The sequence below is a fragment of the Panthera tigris genome, chromosome D4 (genome assembly GCF_018350195.1).
Source record: "Panthera tigris isolate Pti1 chromosome D4, P.tigris_Pti1_mat1.1, whole genome shotgun sequence".
NCBI classification, from domain to species: domain Eukaryota; kingdom Metazoa; phylum Chordata; class Mammalia; order Carnivora; family Felidae; genus Panthera; species Panthera tigris.
The window spans coordinates 25,301,180-25,315,814 of NC_056672.1; the positions used below are offsets into that span (position 1 = coordinate 25,301,180).

Consider the following 14,635-nt stretch of genomic DNA (forward strand, 5'->3'; position numbering starts at 1 on the left):
TGGTTGTGGCTATCAAGGAGGATAGCCAAAAATTAAGCACTGGATTAAGCACATTCCAAAACTCTTGGGCTCTTCATTCGTTCAAGATCATACAAAGGGGTCAGAGATGAGAAAGGGTGTTTAGAGAGGGAAGTCTAGTGGTTTCTTTGGGAGATCTTCTGTGAGTTCTCATGTCCATTTTGGGAGATGGGAGAGATGTAACCTTCTGCCCTTTAGGGGAGAACTTGAAATGTGCTCTCTGAAGTTGGAGGACTTCAGCTGAACCTCACAGAGTAAGTTGGACTTCAGGAAGGGTTATGACTCCTTGGCGGATCTAGTGGGCATGACAAGTTTGACTCACAGCTTGGATGGCAGAGCCAGAAAGTGTGCTGTGTTGGGATTGAACAATCCTACGTTGTTAGGTCAAGGATATGTGAACTTTCCAGGTACATCCCTTGAGAGCCATTCTGGGGAGAACCTGTCTTGTGTCTAATCCACTAGGGTCACCTGGAGAAAGAGGAGGTCCCATAGAAAAAGGCTGAAAGAAAAGCCCTGAGCAGTCACTCATTGGATATGGATAGGGGGTCTTATAGGAAAGAGTCAACTTTTATATTCAGAGGGTCTTACTTTCAAAGAGGCCAGCTTCAAGCCCAGATCAGAAAGCCACCTCCCCAAGTAAGAACTGTCCTTTCTTTTGGACAATATTTTATCATTTAGTGGCACTTGGAATTAAAGCAGTTTGCAGGGACATTTGAACATATCTTGAACGAGTCATTGCCCTGTCTAGGCTTTGATTTCCTGTTTGTAAAATGAAGGTATTATAGCAGATTATTCCCCAGGTTATTTCTAGTTTCAATAGCCTATAAATGAGGGACCAATTTCAGAACACGTTTTTGGAAACAGTGTTGGAAAAGACTAACATTTCTCTCAAATGCAACAAGGGAACGGAGTGAGTTTACCACTTCATCCAGAACCAATGGCTGTTTAGGAGCCTTCTGCCAGGAGATAGGTACTCATTGATTCGATGCTCATATTTGGCCATAAAGTAATCCCAGACAACAAAGAAGATGACAGCCACGGTGATCACGAAAAGGGGAAGGGCTCTATGAAAGTTCAGCGCACAAGCTGCAATCACCATTGCCAGGTAACCTGTCGAGAAAGCAAGCACAGACAGGGGGCATCACCAACACCAGGTGCAGACCAGCCTCTAGCACTGATGGGGCTCAGCCAAGGGGAGGTTCAATCAAGAAACCATTGAATGCAGGATTGCTCTTGATAGGGCTATTGACTCATGTAATTATCTGTACTATATATTTTTAGGATTTTGTTTTTTTCACAGTAATTCCCTAACAGTCTCACCATGAATGCAGGAAGGACAGAGTGCTAGGTCTGTTTTCTCATAGAACCTCAAGTTCTTGAATCTTGATGCTTGATTGTTGGGCCTCTCAGTACTAACTCCTATTTTTGGGCATTCAGACTCAGCAGGGGAGTTTCTATCAGAGAAAGGCTAGGTGTTGAAGCAACCACTGGCAAAAAGGTATTGATTCTCCTGGTTTGCAGCTCAGATTTGGCCTACACTTCAGTGGGAAAATAGGCCTTCCAACCATCTCTGAGTTCCAAAGAATCTCTAAAGAAAGGGGTGAGGGATAATTACCAAGGTGTCTGCTTTTGAAGAGGAGATTCTAGGATAAGAACAGGGTGTCCTAGAAAGGTCAGCCAACATGGTCTGCAGGTTAAATCGGGCCTACCACTTATCTTTGTAGGTTGCAAGTACAGTTGTATTTGTATACTTGTGTCTGAATCTACAAATAAAATTGCATGGAAACACCATCACGCCTGTCTGTTTACTTTTGTTTTAGAAGGACAGAGTTGTGTGGCTTTCACCGCATGGCCTGAAAAGCCTAAAATACTACCTGGCCCAGTATAGAGGAAGCTTTAAACCCTGCTTTTCCTTGTTTCAGATATCTGAGCACCAATGAAGCCACTGACCTTGGAGGTGCAAGAGTCTTGGGTTAACATCTATGGACTTGGGTGCAACGGTTCACATTTTATAGACGGGTGTTATTCAAAATGGGCTGCAGAACTCTTTGCTTTGGAGGGAGTAAAAATAGGGGACCTGCTCATCTATGAAGATAGCATGGTCTTGCTTTCAGGCAGGAGGGGTGACCTGCATGACCCTAGGCTCCTGCTCACATTGCATTTGCATGAAGTATTAATTGCTTATATTGTCCCCTGTGATTAGGTCCCCATCTTGTGTTTATCACCATGTTTTCTAGTTACCTGGATTTGCATGAACTAGCCCTTAAATCCATATCACAACAACCAAGGCTGTAAGAGTAGGGAACCTAATTAGATGCTAGCTACATAAACCAAACAGGGAAACAATCTGCATAGGCAACCACAGTTGAGACCCACCACTCAGGAGCTTCTGGATTAACTTCTCTGGATTCACCAAGGTCCAGGGGTAACAGAAAGATTTATTTTTTTTCTATAGAAAGCTACTATTTGGAATATTCTCAAACAAAGACACTGGCACCCACCCCCCTTTTGTTATTTACCTACTATTAAGATGCCCCAGAGGATGTACTGAAGGGTGGTTTTGTGTTTCTTATAAAAATCACAAACTGTATCATACTTCCTTTCCAGATACCTGTAACAACACAAGAGCAAAAAGGCAGGCAGAAGGTAACATCAAAAACATGAAATACTAAGCTAGATGAGGCTTTGTAAATCAAGCAAGCAAACGAACAGATGGATGAAGTGGATGTCCTACAAAATAGAAATGGGATACTCATCTCCTTTTAGACTATAATCAGCCATAGCTTGGATCAATGTTTGCTGCGTGGATGTGCCAAGCCCTGAGGGCTTACAGAGATGCAGAAAACATGCTTCTGAAAACAGAGCAGGAGAAATGGATAACTAACCAAAAGCTGGAAATAAATGGTAGGAGAAGACTGTTTCTCACGGGACTATGTGGGCCTCTGATAGCTTTTAAGCCACGGATATGAAATGTTGATTTAAGGAATTGTCATCCCTTTTGGTCTCACAAAGTTTGAGTAAGTTGGTGGTTCCCTGTCCTGGCTCACCATGTTTTTTAGTGGGAGACTGACAGATTTCACTGGGTGCTTGAAATATAAAGGAGGATTTTGTGGATTTCAGAGCTATTAGCCAGCAAGTTGTAAGGTAGCTTTCTCAAAAGTTCTGGCATTGTTGGCACATCTTTGTTCCTGTCCAGAGCTTTGTTAGGGGGTGGTGGGTAGTGAGTGAGCAATATGTGGATCTGGGCACTTGTGCTGGGGGGATGGTGGCCATCAGCAAGTGACTTTGGAGGGGCCCAGGCCCATACCCACAATGACCATGCTCTGCTTCTCCCAGGGTTCTCCTGGTTCCCTCCGTGCCTCCCCTGAGGTCTGGCTTCCATACATTTGCCTCTTTTCTCACTGCCCCTTCTAACAGAGACCTCTTCTCCCAATGGAGGAAGGAATTTATTCACACAATCATTGCCACTTCTAGGTCACTTCTAGTCCTATGTAGGAGATTCCTCATCTCTGGGATTCCAAAGGACTCACTTGCAAATGCCTCCACTTGTCCATTTTGCAGCAGCTGTGCGTCCATGTCCAAGTCTCGGCCCCTGTGCAAGTTTCAGGGCACAGCCCAAGCCCCTTGCTCCAACAACACCTTCTTGCATCTCCTTGAACAGAGTCATTCCTCTGTGCTTTACTCCTACTGTCTCCTTTGATTTCATTTTGTGATAAAGGCTTGACTGGCTAACTTCCTGGAGAGCAGATGTGAGCCCAATGGCACTAGGACCTTGGACATTAGTGTGCTTGATGGGCATTTGTTGAATTACTAGATAAATGAAGTGGGAGTGTGTGTTGCTTATTTGGAATAGTATGCTACAGCTGTGGGTTAGGACCCATTAGTGGGTTGCGAAGGCACAGTGTGTGACACTCATCTTTATTTTATTTTATTTTTTATTTTTTTTTGATTTTTTAAAACTTTTTTTAACATTTATTTATTTTTGAGACAGAGAGAGAGCATGAACAGGGGAGGGGCAGAGAGAGAGGGAGACACAGAATCTGAAACAGGCTCCAGGCTCTGAGCTTTCAGCACAGAGCCTGACGCGGGGCTCGAACTCACGGACTGTGAGATCATGACCTGAGCCGAAGTCAGCCGCTTAACCAACTGAGCCACCCAGGTGCCCCTTATTTTATTTTTTAAATAAATGTACAGCTTTTATTATTTTTTAAAGTTTATTTATTTATTTTGAGAGAGAAAGGGAGGAGCAGGGGCAGAGAGGGGAGGGCGGAGGGAGAGCGAGAGCGAGAGCGAGAGAGAGAGAGAGAGAGAATACCAAGCAAGGATTCTCCACACTGACAGTGCAGAGCCCAACACAGGGCTTGAATCCATGAGCCATGAGATCATGACCTGAGCAGAGATCAAGAGTCAGACGCTTAACTGACTGAGCCACCCAGATGCCCTGACACCCATCTTTAATAAGAAAGAATAGGACTGATAAGAGCATATCACTCACAGTAATGATGTCTTATTTCATGAAAACTTTGGTGTTGTGTATGTGTGTGAATACATGTACTGAGAATTGGAAACACTGATCCAGAAGATATTGAGGGAATCAAAGTTCAGTAAAGACTAAATTTTCATCGTCTAATTTAGGAAAGGTTGATGATGCATCATCTTCAGTTTCTGATAGTGTTTCAAAGTGGCAGCGGTGGAGGGTGACATTTCATTGGACACATTCATATACTTTGGGTTGGATTGATCAGATTCTTTAATTGCAGGGAATATGTGTGGTCCATGACAGCTCACACTGCATAAAATAAAGTAGCTAGAAATAGAGGCTTCGGCCATTTGGTTATCATGGCTAGGCAACTCCCAGCCTCTTGGTGATTACTTCCATCCCATTAACAGTAGTGAAACCTGACCACCCAAGAGAATTACTCAGCCCCTGGAGTCAGAGGTCCGTAAAGCATAATAAAAGATGGAACAAAGCTCAGGTTTCTGAGGTAGTAAATATTTTTGATGATGTAAATGTGACAAGAGCTTTTAATCTTAATTCTGACCAACTCCAGAGATATCTTCTGATGCATAAAAATAAAGTTCCTCAGAGACATAGAAATTTAAACAAAATTTAAATAGGAATTTAGAAACTTGATAAATACTTGAGTGTTATGACAGAGTACCAGACAATCTTGGGCTAGGAACCAGAAGCTGACATTAAGTTATCTTTGTCCCTCTCTAGCTAACCTTGAGTAAGTCACTTTTCTGAGGTTCATTTTCCTGGTCAAAAAAATAAAAATAATTTGCCTCTCTTACCTCATGGGCAGTAAGAACTTGGAATACCTTCAGGATACTACAGTCAGAGCAAGTTTGTTGGGACTTAATGTGGATTGGGTTTTGAGAAATCAATTGCTTATTGATTGACACTGAGAAGATGAATTAACTACTTTTGCATGGACTGGAGCAATTAGTTGGTAATTTATGCCTTTAATTAGAAGACTGTCCTGGATATTCGGTTCCCAGGACATTAGCAGTTTGAATTTACCATGGTGATTATCATAGAGATCCATTAATTTTTCTGGAAATGGTGTTGGGCGGGTAGTGGGGAAGGGAAATGGGTGGTAGTGGTGGTAATATCCAATAAATAATAATAAATGTTTAAAATTAGATGAAGATAAAACAAAGTGGCAAAACCAAAAAGGAGGTCAGTATGGTTATTTCTCCGCTTAAGCCTGTACCCTTTTTGATGTGCCTCTGGATCATCCTCCACATCTTCTTTGTTTCTTAAAGAATCCTGCTCAATGGTGACCTGCTCTTCGTCCTGGAAATCAAACATTGCAGCAGAGATGAAATAATGAGAATTCTGGGCATAATGAACCCTGATCTCTTTTTGCTTAGAATTTTGGCAAAGGACTTTTTTTATGGACTGCATTTAATTTTATTTTTTTAATTTTTAAATATTTATTTATTTTAATATAATTTATTGTCAAATTGGCTAACATACAGTGTGTAAAGTGTGCTCTTGGTTTTGGGTAGATTCCCATGGTTCATCGCTTCCATAACAACACCTAGTGTTCAACCCAACAAGTGCCCTCCTCAATGCCCATCACCCATTTTCCCCTATCCCCCAACCCCCCAGCCCTATCAACCCTCAGTCTGTTCTCTGTATTTAAGAGTCTCTTATGGTTTCCTCCCTCCCTCTCTGTTTGTAACTATTTTTTTTCCTTTGCCTTCCCCCATGGTCTTCTGTTAAATTTCTCAAGATCCACATGAGTGAAAACATATGATATCTGTCTTTCTCTGACTTATTTCACTCAGCATAATATCTTCCAGTTCCATTCACGTTGCTGCAAATGGCATGATTTCATTCTTTTTCATTGGCAAAGGACTTTCTAAAGGTCTTTTAAAATTATTATGCAAGAAGATAGCTCCTATTATCTACTTGCACATTTTTCCCTTTACACAAAACCTACAGGATCACACTTCTCTCTCCTTTTTCTTCCAAAGGAACTGTTGGTATTTTCTTCTTTCCTTTAGGGAATAGGCTCATATCTATGCTTTTTGCTCCTTTCTCTACTGTAATCATTCAACCCCTGCTCTGTTCTCAGGCAAGTGCTAAATGAAGTTTATATCAGAGGCTGTATAAATCTCCTTTTAAACTCTGTCAACCCTGTTTTCCAAAGGACTGAGACCAAGGCTGGCTTTATTTTCCTGACAGCCCGAAGCTTGGCCTGCAGATGTGACCACTAGCCTAGTATCATCAAAAGCTGATTAACTTTCCCTTGGGAACTAGGGTCCTATCAGTTGGGCTAAAGGGAAGTATTTCCCTTTGTTAGCTAACCCTTGCTCTAATTAATGAAGTATATACCTGGGCTATCTTTCTAGATACTGTTTGAACTCAAAAAAATTTTTTTTCAATGTTTATTTATTTTTGAGAAACAGAGAGAGAGAGACAGAGTGCGAGTGGGGGAGGGGCAGAGAGAGAGAGAAAGAGAGGGAGACACAGAATCCAAAGCAGGCTCCAGGCTCCGAGTTGCCAGCACAGAGCCCGACATGGGGCTTGAACTCACGAGCTGCGAGATCATGACCAGAGCCAAAGTTGGACACTTAACTGACTGAACCACCCGGTGCCACCCCCGCCCCCCACTGTTTGAACTTTTAAATATCCATGACCCGTCCTGTTCTCAGGATAGCATAGAGGATTTCCTGCCTTCCACCACTTTGCAATAATATCTCAAATAGGTCCAGCTACCGTAAGCAATGGTGAGGGAAAGTGGCAAAGAAGTATGCAAATGCGGAGTGGTTTGACTGTGCTGTAAGACAGATAAAGTCATATCTCAGCTTTTATTTTCTGTCATAGCCCAGGTGGCCATTGATTGATCTGGACTGTAAGAGAATTCCTCGAAATAAGTCACAAGCATATCTCTGAGCTGAAAGGATTCTCAAAGATCATAGTGTCCTTTGCTGCCAAACTCCATTATACTTTACATTTAGACTAACTTCATTTTCTGGTGAAGGATAACAGAAGGAGAGACCAGTGGGGTCCAAGATGCAGCTGCTGAGGATAGGGGTAGAGATAAGCCTTATTCATTTCATTCCCATCTAACACCTAGCTTAGCCAGTAGTTAAAGTTTGACAATTATTTGACTTAATTAATCATGATTATTATTTTCTTACAGTGAAATTGTCTCAAGTTACCTACTATCAATGGAATGCCTGGCATTAACTATTCTCTTTTATTCCCACACCCATTCCCATCTTTGTTTGTTTAATTAATGTTTACCTATCAGATTGGTAAAGATTTTTTCTTTTTCAAAAATCGTAATTCCAGTATAATTAACACACAGTGTCATATTAATTTCAGGTGTATAATATAGTGATTCAACAATTCCAGTGCTCATCATGATAAGTGTAGTCTTAATTCCCTTCACCTATTTCACCCATGCCTCACCCACCTCCCCTCTGGTAACTACCAGTTCTCTATAGTTAAGAGCATGTTTTTTGGCTTGTCTCTTTTTTTCTTTGTTCATTTCTTTTGCTTGCTAAATTTCACATATGAGTGAAATCATATGGTATTTGTCTTTCTCTGGCTGACTTATTTCAGTTGGCATTATACTCTCTAGATCCATCCATGTTGCTGCAAATGACAAGATTTCATTCTTTTTATGGCTGAGTAATATTCCATTATCTATCTATGTATCTGTGTGTCTATCTATCTCACCTCTTCTTCAACCATTCTTCTATCAGTGGACACGTGGGCTGCTTCCATAGTTTGGCTTTGTAAATAATGCTGCAATAAACATAGAGGTGTATGTATCCCTTTGATTTAGCGTTTTCATATTCTTTGGGCAAATACCCAGTAGTGTAATTACTGGATCATATGGTAATTCTATTTTTAAGTGTTTGAGGAGGCTCCATACTGTTTTCCAGAGTGGATGCACCAGTTTCCATTCCTACCAACAGTGCATGAGGGTTCCTTTTTCTCCACATCCTCGCCAACACTTGTTGTTTTTTGTGTTTTTAATTTTAGCCATTCTGACAGGTGTGAGGTGATATCTCATTGTGGTTTTATTTGCATTTCCCTGATGGTGAGTGATGTTGAGTGTCTTCTCATACGTTCATTGGCCATCTGTGTCTTTAGAGAAATGTCTGTTCATCTCTTCTGCCCATTTTTTAGTTGTTTTTTTTTTGTGGGATTTGTGTGTGTGTGTGTTTGTGTGTGTTAAAAATATAGGAGCTTCATGAATTTGCATGTCATCCTTGTGCAGGGGCCTGCCGGTCTTCTTCCTGTCATTCCAATTTTATATGTGTGCTGCCACAGTGAGCACCCATCCTCATCTTTAAAACAAACCGAAAACAACAACAACAAAATCTCCTTGACCCCATAGTCATAGGACATCTACCCTCCCTCCTTCTCTTCACAGCCAAACTGCTGGAGAGAGTTGCCTTTACTTTTAGTGACCCTTACATCCTACTCACTCAGTCCATTGTGATCAGGCTTCTATTGAGATGGCCTCTGCCAAGATCACCCAACGACCATTGGTGCCCAATGTGGCGGATCCTCCTCAGTCTTTATGTTCTTGTGTATAACAGTAAATTATCTAAATTTTTTTGTTTTTGATTGTTTTGTGAAACAATAAAAAAAGACTTCATTTTTTTAAAGAGCAGTTTCAGGTTCACAGCAAAATTGAATGATAAGGAGAAATTCCCCATATACCTGTGCCCCCGCTGATGCATAGCCTCCCCCATGATCACCGCCTCTTGTTGCAATTGATGAACCTACAGTGACACATTATCACCCAAAATGTATAGTTTACATTAGGGATCCCTCTTGGTGTTGTCCATCTTATGGGTTTGGACAAATGCATAATGACATGTATCCACCATAATAGTATCACATAGAGTAGTTTCACTGCCCCCCAAATCCTCTGTGCTTTGCCCATGTATCCCACCCTCTCCTCTTGGCAAACACTGGTCTTTTTACTGTCTCCACAGTCTTCCCTTTTCCTTCGTCATATATTTGGGATCATACAGTATGTAGTCATTTCAGACTGCCTCTTTTAACGAGTAATACATATTTAATGTTCCTCCATGTCTTTTCATGGCTTGGGGGTTCATCATATCTTTTTAGTGCTGAAGAATATTCCATTGTCTGGATGAACCACAGTTCATTTATCTATTCACCTGCTGAAGAACATCTTGACTGCTTCCAAGTTTTGGCAATTATGAATAATGTTACTATAAACTTCTATGTGCAGGTTTTATATGGACGGAAGTATTGTTTTCTCTTGTTTTGTTGCATAAATAGGGAAATGGACACTTTTTTATAATATATTAAGTAAAATAGACAGTAAGAATATGGATAGCATGATCCCAATATAAGTGACATGTGCATGGCAGTGTATATTTGCACTAAAAGGCCACATTTTAAGATGTTAGGCACTGATTTTTTTCCTGGAATTATACAGGTCACTTTTTCTGTCTTCCAAGTTTTGCCGCAATAATTTCCCACATATTCTACTTTAAACAAGTTATACTTTTTATCATGAGAATAACTCCCTCCAATAGATGGCTTGATATTAGGCACCCAGAATTACCCAAAAAAGGATGATCTACATGAATAATCTGCTTGATTTTTAGCAACAGAAGCCTTTCTCCAAATGAGATCCTACCCAGAATTCAATATATAAAAGAAATAAAAGTAGCCTTGCGACAGAGTGCCTCAGCCTGCTGTAAGCTTAGGCATCTGAGGAACTCGAGAGGCATGATGGATAGTGTTAGAACCGCATCTTAGAACCTTCTTCATCTGCCTCACTTACTTTAAAATCGAGATGCTTTGGTTTAAGCCAGTGCTTTATGCTTTGCGATGGGAGTTTGGCATCTGTAATAGTGACGTGTCCGAGAAAGCCTATGTACTCTCGCCAGCAGAAAACTCTGGGGACAGGTGTACAAACACAAAATCTCTTTGTTTGAGCACGTGTGTTTTCTTCACGACTCTGCCTTACACATTCTAATTACCAGTTAATTCATTCCTCTGAGTGCCAGCTGAGCACATGCATTCTGTCCCCACACTGTCCGTCCCTGTTGCACAGCAGTTACTATGGTAATAGATTCACTCAACCATCGCCGCCCTACCTGCTGGGTGTTTTGCACAGCTCTACACCTTAGTGAGTTGTTGTTTCTTGATGTGTTCTGTTTTTCATCGGAGTCATCTTCATTCTAAGGAAAAAGTACAGATTGCAAAAATACAATTTCAGAATCAAGAAACTCAAATGTTCTTTTCATAAAATGGTACCAAAAGAATTTTGAGGGATGGGACAGCAAAGAGGAGGTGTTTAGATGAGTCAGCTGAAAAAAGAAAGGACCAGTGAATCTCAGGCTTATGAAGAAACAGATGATCTCTGTTCTGTTCTGATGGAAGGAACGATGTGGTCCAGCTTGAGGAAGAGAGAAAGGAGGACCAGGTGCCTCCGTCTAAATCATGTGACTTTGTAATAAGCAGAGAAGAGGCTAGGGGGCATCACATACCACAGGTTTCCAACTTATAAAATAAAGAAAAATGTAGGCCAGGTAGTTTTCTTCTTAGATATTAGATTTTTGAAATGCTAAAATGTGTTTTGTTTAGCTTAAAGCAATCTCTCCTAGTAATGAGAATCAGAAAATGCCTTCTTTTGTCAAGCTGTCTTGATTTTACATTTTGGATGGGAGTCAGCTGTTCTCTTGGAGGAGTGTCCTTACCCTTGAGCTGCTGTTTTGACATATGACTGACACCCCCTCGCTCATTGCTCTTTTACCTGTTTTGAGGGGGTCCAATCTTTCTCCCATCTCATCCCAACTTGCCTTCATAAGGTAATTCGTTCCACGTAAGGCAACAAGGTAGATAAACCGTGTCAGGTAGGTCCCCATAGCTTTTCAGGAAATGTATCCTGCTTGGCCTGTCGGCTGTGACCTTGTCTTTGAAAGAAGAACAAGTGTATGACTTTGATATTAACTTTAGATCTGTCTGGCCCCAAGGATCTATAAAAATTACAATTCCAACTCGTGTTGCATTTTCCACCTATTAAAATACAAGAGTGTATAAAATGTGGATAAAATCTAACTTGCAGCGTACATGTGATTTATGCATAAAAGCCTGGTTGCCTCAGTGCCTTTTTGTGTCACAGCTGCATATCTTACTTTAGCACAGTGCCTCCCACACATCATTAGTTGCTGTTGCTAATGATTAGTTGTTGAATGAATGAACCACAGAAATTTTGATGTTGCATTAACTGGTATGGCATAATACAGCTGAGTATTTGGTAAAAAATATAGTAGGGGGCTCTGTGTATGGTATGGAAAGATGACAAAGCTTGCTGATTGGGGTGGGCTAGTGGGCACTCAGGGACTCATTTTACTATTCTCACTTTCATGGATGCTGAAAATTTTAAAATAAAAATGAATACGTAAATAAAGCTGAAAAGTTACAAGTACAGCAAAACCTTGGTTTGTGAGCATAATTCTTTCTGGAAACATGCTTGTAATCCAAAGCACTTGTATATCAAAGCAAATTTCAAGAACCATTGGCTCAGTTGTGATCATGTGACATTTGGCATCACATACTACTTTTATTGCAAGACATCACTCGTTTATCAAGGTAAAATTTATTAGAAATATTTGCTCATCTTGTGGAACACCCACAAAAAAAGCTACTCACAATCCAAGGTTTTACTATAAAACCCAGTGTAAGTTGGTGGAAATACAGGGCACAGGTAACAGAGGGTGTTGGTCCTTGGGGTGTCTAATTCCATGTGTGATGCTTTGCAGCCTCAGTTTACCCATCTATACCACAGTTTTGATTCAGTGTTCTTATGATCCCTTCCAGAATCCTGACATTTTCTGGGACCTTCTTGGTAATTCCTGCTAATTCTTGATTACTCCTGCCACCTGGTGGCAGAATCTGAAACTTGTGGAACACAAAGATGAAATAGGAAATGGGGTGTGTGTGTGTGTGTGTGTGTGTGTGTGTGTGTTGTGTTTGGGGGTGGGGTAGAGTAGATGTAAGTGTTGAGAAGGGCACCTGTGGACGTATTCTGTAACATGTAATGGATTGTTTTACCTCTGGTAGAGTGTACGCCTTGGCTTTTTAACGTTTTCAGGAAGAACAATGTCTATCATTTGAGGATTTCCAACAGAAACCATGGGGGTGTTGTGGGTGTTGATTGGCGCTAGAAAAATAACCCTTAAGACATTGCTTTGCTTTGTCTTATTGCTTCTTGTCAAATTGCAGCCATAGGGCCTGAATGGGTGGTCGGTCCATAATTACTTCTTGGCCTGTTGTTTTTGACCATCTACTTAGCAATTCAGATTACTAGATACATTAGTATAGATTACTAGATATCAGTACACTGAACTACAATGAATATTGTGTTCTAAATGCAAGCTTGTCACTCCACTGAATGGGTGACAATATTGTGGTGTTGTGTATGAGTATTTGTAAGCAGCTTACAGCATGCCATGTAATTTCTCTTGTTAGGGTTAGTTGCTGGGTGTACTCCATTCTGGCTTTTGAGATGCTCTGAATGGCAGATCCTTGAGCCTGGGGTTCCATCCTGAACTTTCCATGCTGTTCGAACAACTACAGGTCCACAGTGGGTGTTGCAGTGAGTACAGATGGACAGAGGTGTTTAAAATTATTTATTTATTTATTTATTTATTTATTTATTTATTTATTCCTTTCAGTTTCTAAACCATTCAACCTCTAAAACATGAGAAATCACTGAAACCATTTCCTCCCCATCTACTTAAGGTATTTCCCTTCTATAGAATTATAGCTGAACATGTAGCCACCCAGAAAAATGGCGACATTTCCACTTATAATTAGATTCTGGCCAATGAAGTACAAATAGATGTGGTACCCTGAGTGGGGCAGCTCAGGAATATGCCTTAAGAGATGGCTGGCAGGTGCTCTTTGTCCCTTACATTTTTTCCTACATCATGCTGCCTTGTGTGTGGATGGCTCCAGCCAGGCCATGAACATGAACACAAGAGCCCCATCCTGGGGATGTTAGAGCAGTGAGTGAGTTGTAGGGCTCTTGGGTTCCTAAAACCCAGAGTAGTGCTTCCACTCCAGCTCTATACTACCTACTTCCCGACCTTTATCTGCAGAATACAAGCTTCTCCCTTGTTACTTTTGGTTTTGTTTTTATTTGCACCTGGATTGATATAATACATAGTAGGTACACGACACAAGGTTAAACTCTTTGAAGTCCTGTGATCCAATGATCTCCATTTTTACAGATGAAGAAACTAAGGCAAACGTAAGTGCATTGCATGACTCAGGTTATATAACCAGGATAGCCAAGATGGGATCTGAACTCAGACCGTCCAACCCCAGACTATCATGCCTGTAGAGTTTAGACCTCAGGGCAGGACCCTTTGGTCTTGGGAATGTCTAAAGAGATAGTGGTAAACCCTAGAGGAGAAAGCAGGAAAAACCTCTCTGACCTCAGCTGCAGCAATTTCTTACTTGACACATCCCCAAAGGCAAGGGAATTAAAAGCAAAAATGAACTATTGGGACCTCATGAAGATAAAAAGATCTAGCAATTCCACTTCTGGATATTTATCTGAAGAAAACAAAAACACTAACTCAAAAAGATATATGCACCCTTATGTTTATTGCAGCATTATTTACAATAGTCAAGACATGGAAGCAATCTAAGTGTCCATCGATAGGCAAATGGATAAGGAAGACGTCATCTATATCTATAGCCAACAGAATATTATGCAGCTATAAAAAGGATGAGATTATGCCATTTGGGACAACATGAATGGACCTACAGGGTAGTATGCTAAGTGAGATAAGCCAGACAGAGAAAGAGAAACTGTATGATTTCACTTATATGTGGACTCTAAAAAACAAAACAAGTGAATAAGTAAATAAACAAAAAGCAGAATCAAACCCATAAATACAGAGATAAATACAGAGAACAAACCGATGGTTGCCAGAGGGGAGCGGAGTGGGGGGTTGGGCAAAATGGGTGAAGAGGAATGGGAGATGCAGGCTTCCAGTTATGGAATGAATAAGTCATGTGCATAAAAGGTACAGCATACAGTCAATGGTAGTATAATAGTATTGAATGGTGACAGATGGTAGTTAC

At 40.9% G+C, this 14,635-nt stretch overlaps 1 protein-coding gene and 1 non-coding gene across 2 annotated transcripts in view; both read right to left on the bottom strand.

Moving 5' to 3' along the window:
• The window catches only part of SLC28A3 (solute carrier family 28 member 3), a 60,595-nt gene that overhangs the window by 28,790 nt on the left and 17,170 nt on the right, over nucleotides 1-14,635 (bottom strand). Inside the window, exons 2-5 of the mRNA XM_007087624.3 lie at nucleotides 10,633-10,716; nucleotides 5,736-5,818; nucleotides 2,538-2,629; nucleotides 939-1,128 (exon numbers count right to left, since the gene is read on the bottom strand). Coding sequence (XP_007087686.1) covers nucleotides 939-1,128; nucleotides 2,538-2,629; nucleotides 5,736-5,818; nucleotides 10,633-10,716 — 449 coding nt within the window. The remainder of the gene's footprint in view (nucleotides 1-938; nucleotides 1,129-2,537; nucleotides 2,630-5,735; nucleotides 5,819-10,632; nucleotides 10,717-14,635) is intronic.
• Nucleotides 8,721-8,825, bottom strand: LOC122233313. Its single transcript, XR_006210873.1, has one exon. It is a non-coding gene; the product is annotated as a U6 spliceosomal RNA (small nuclear RNA).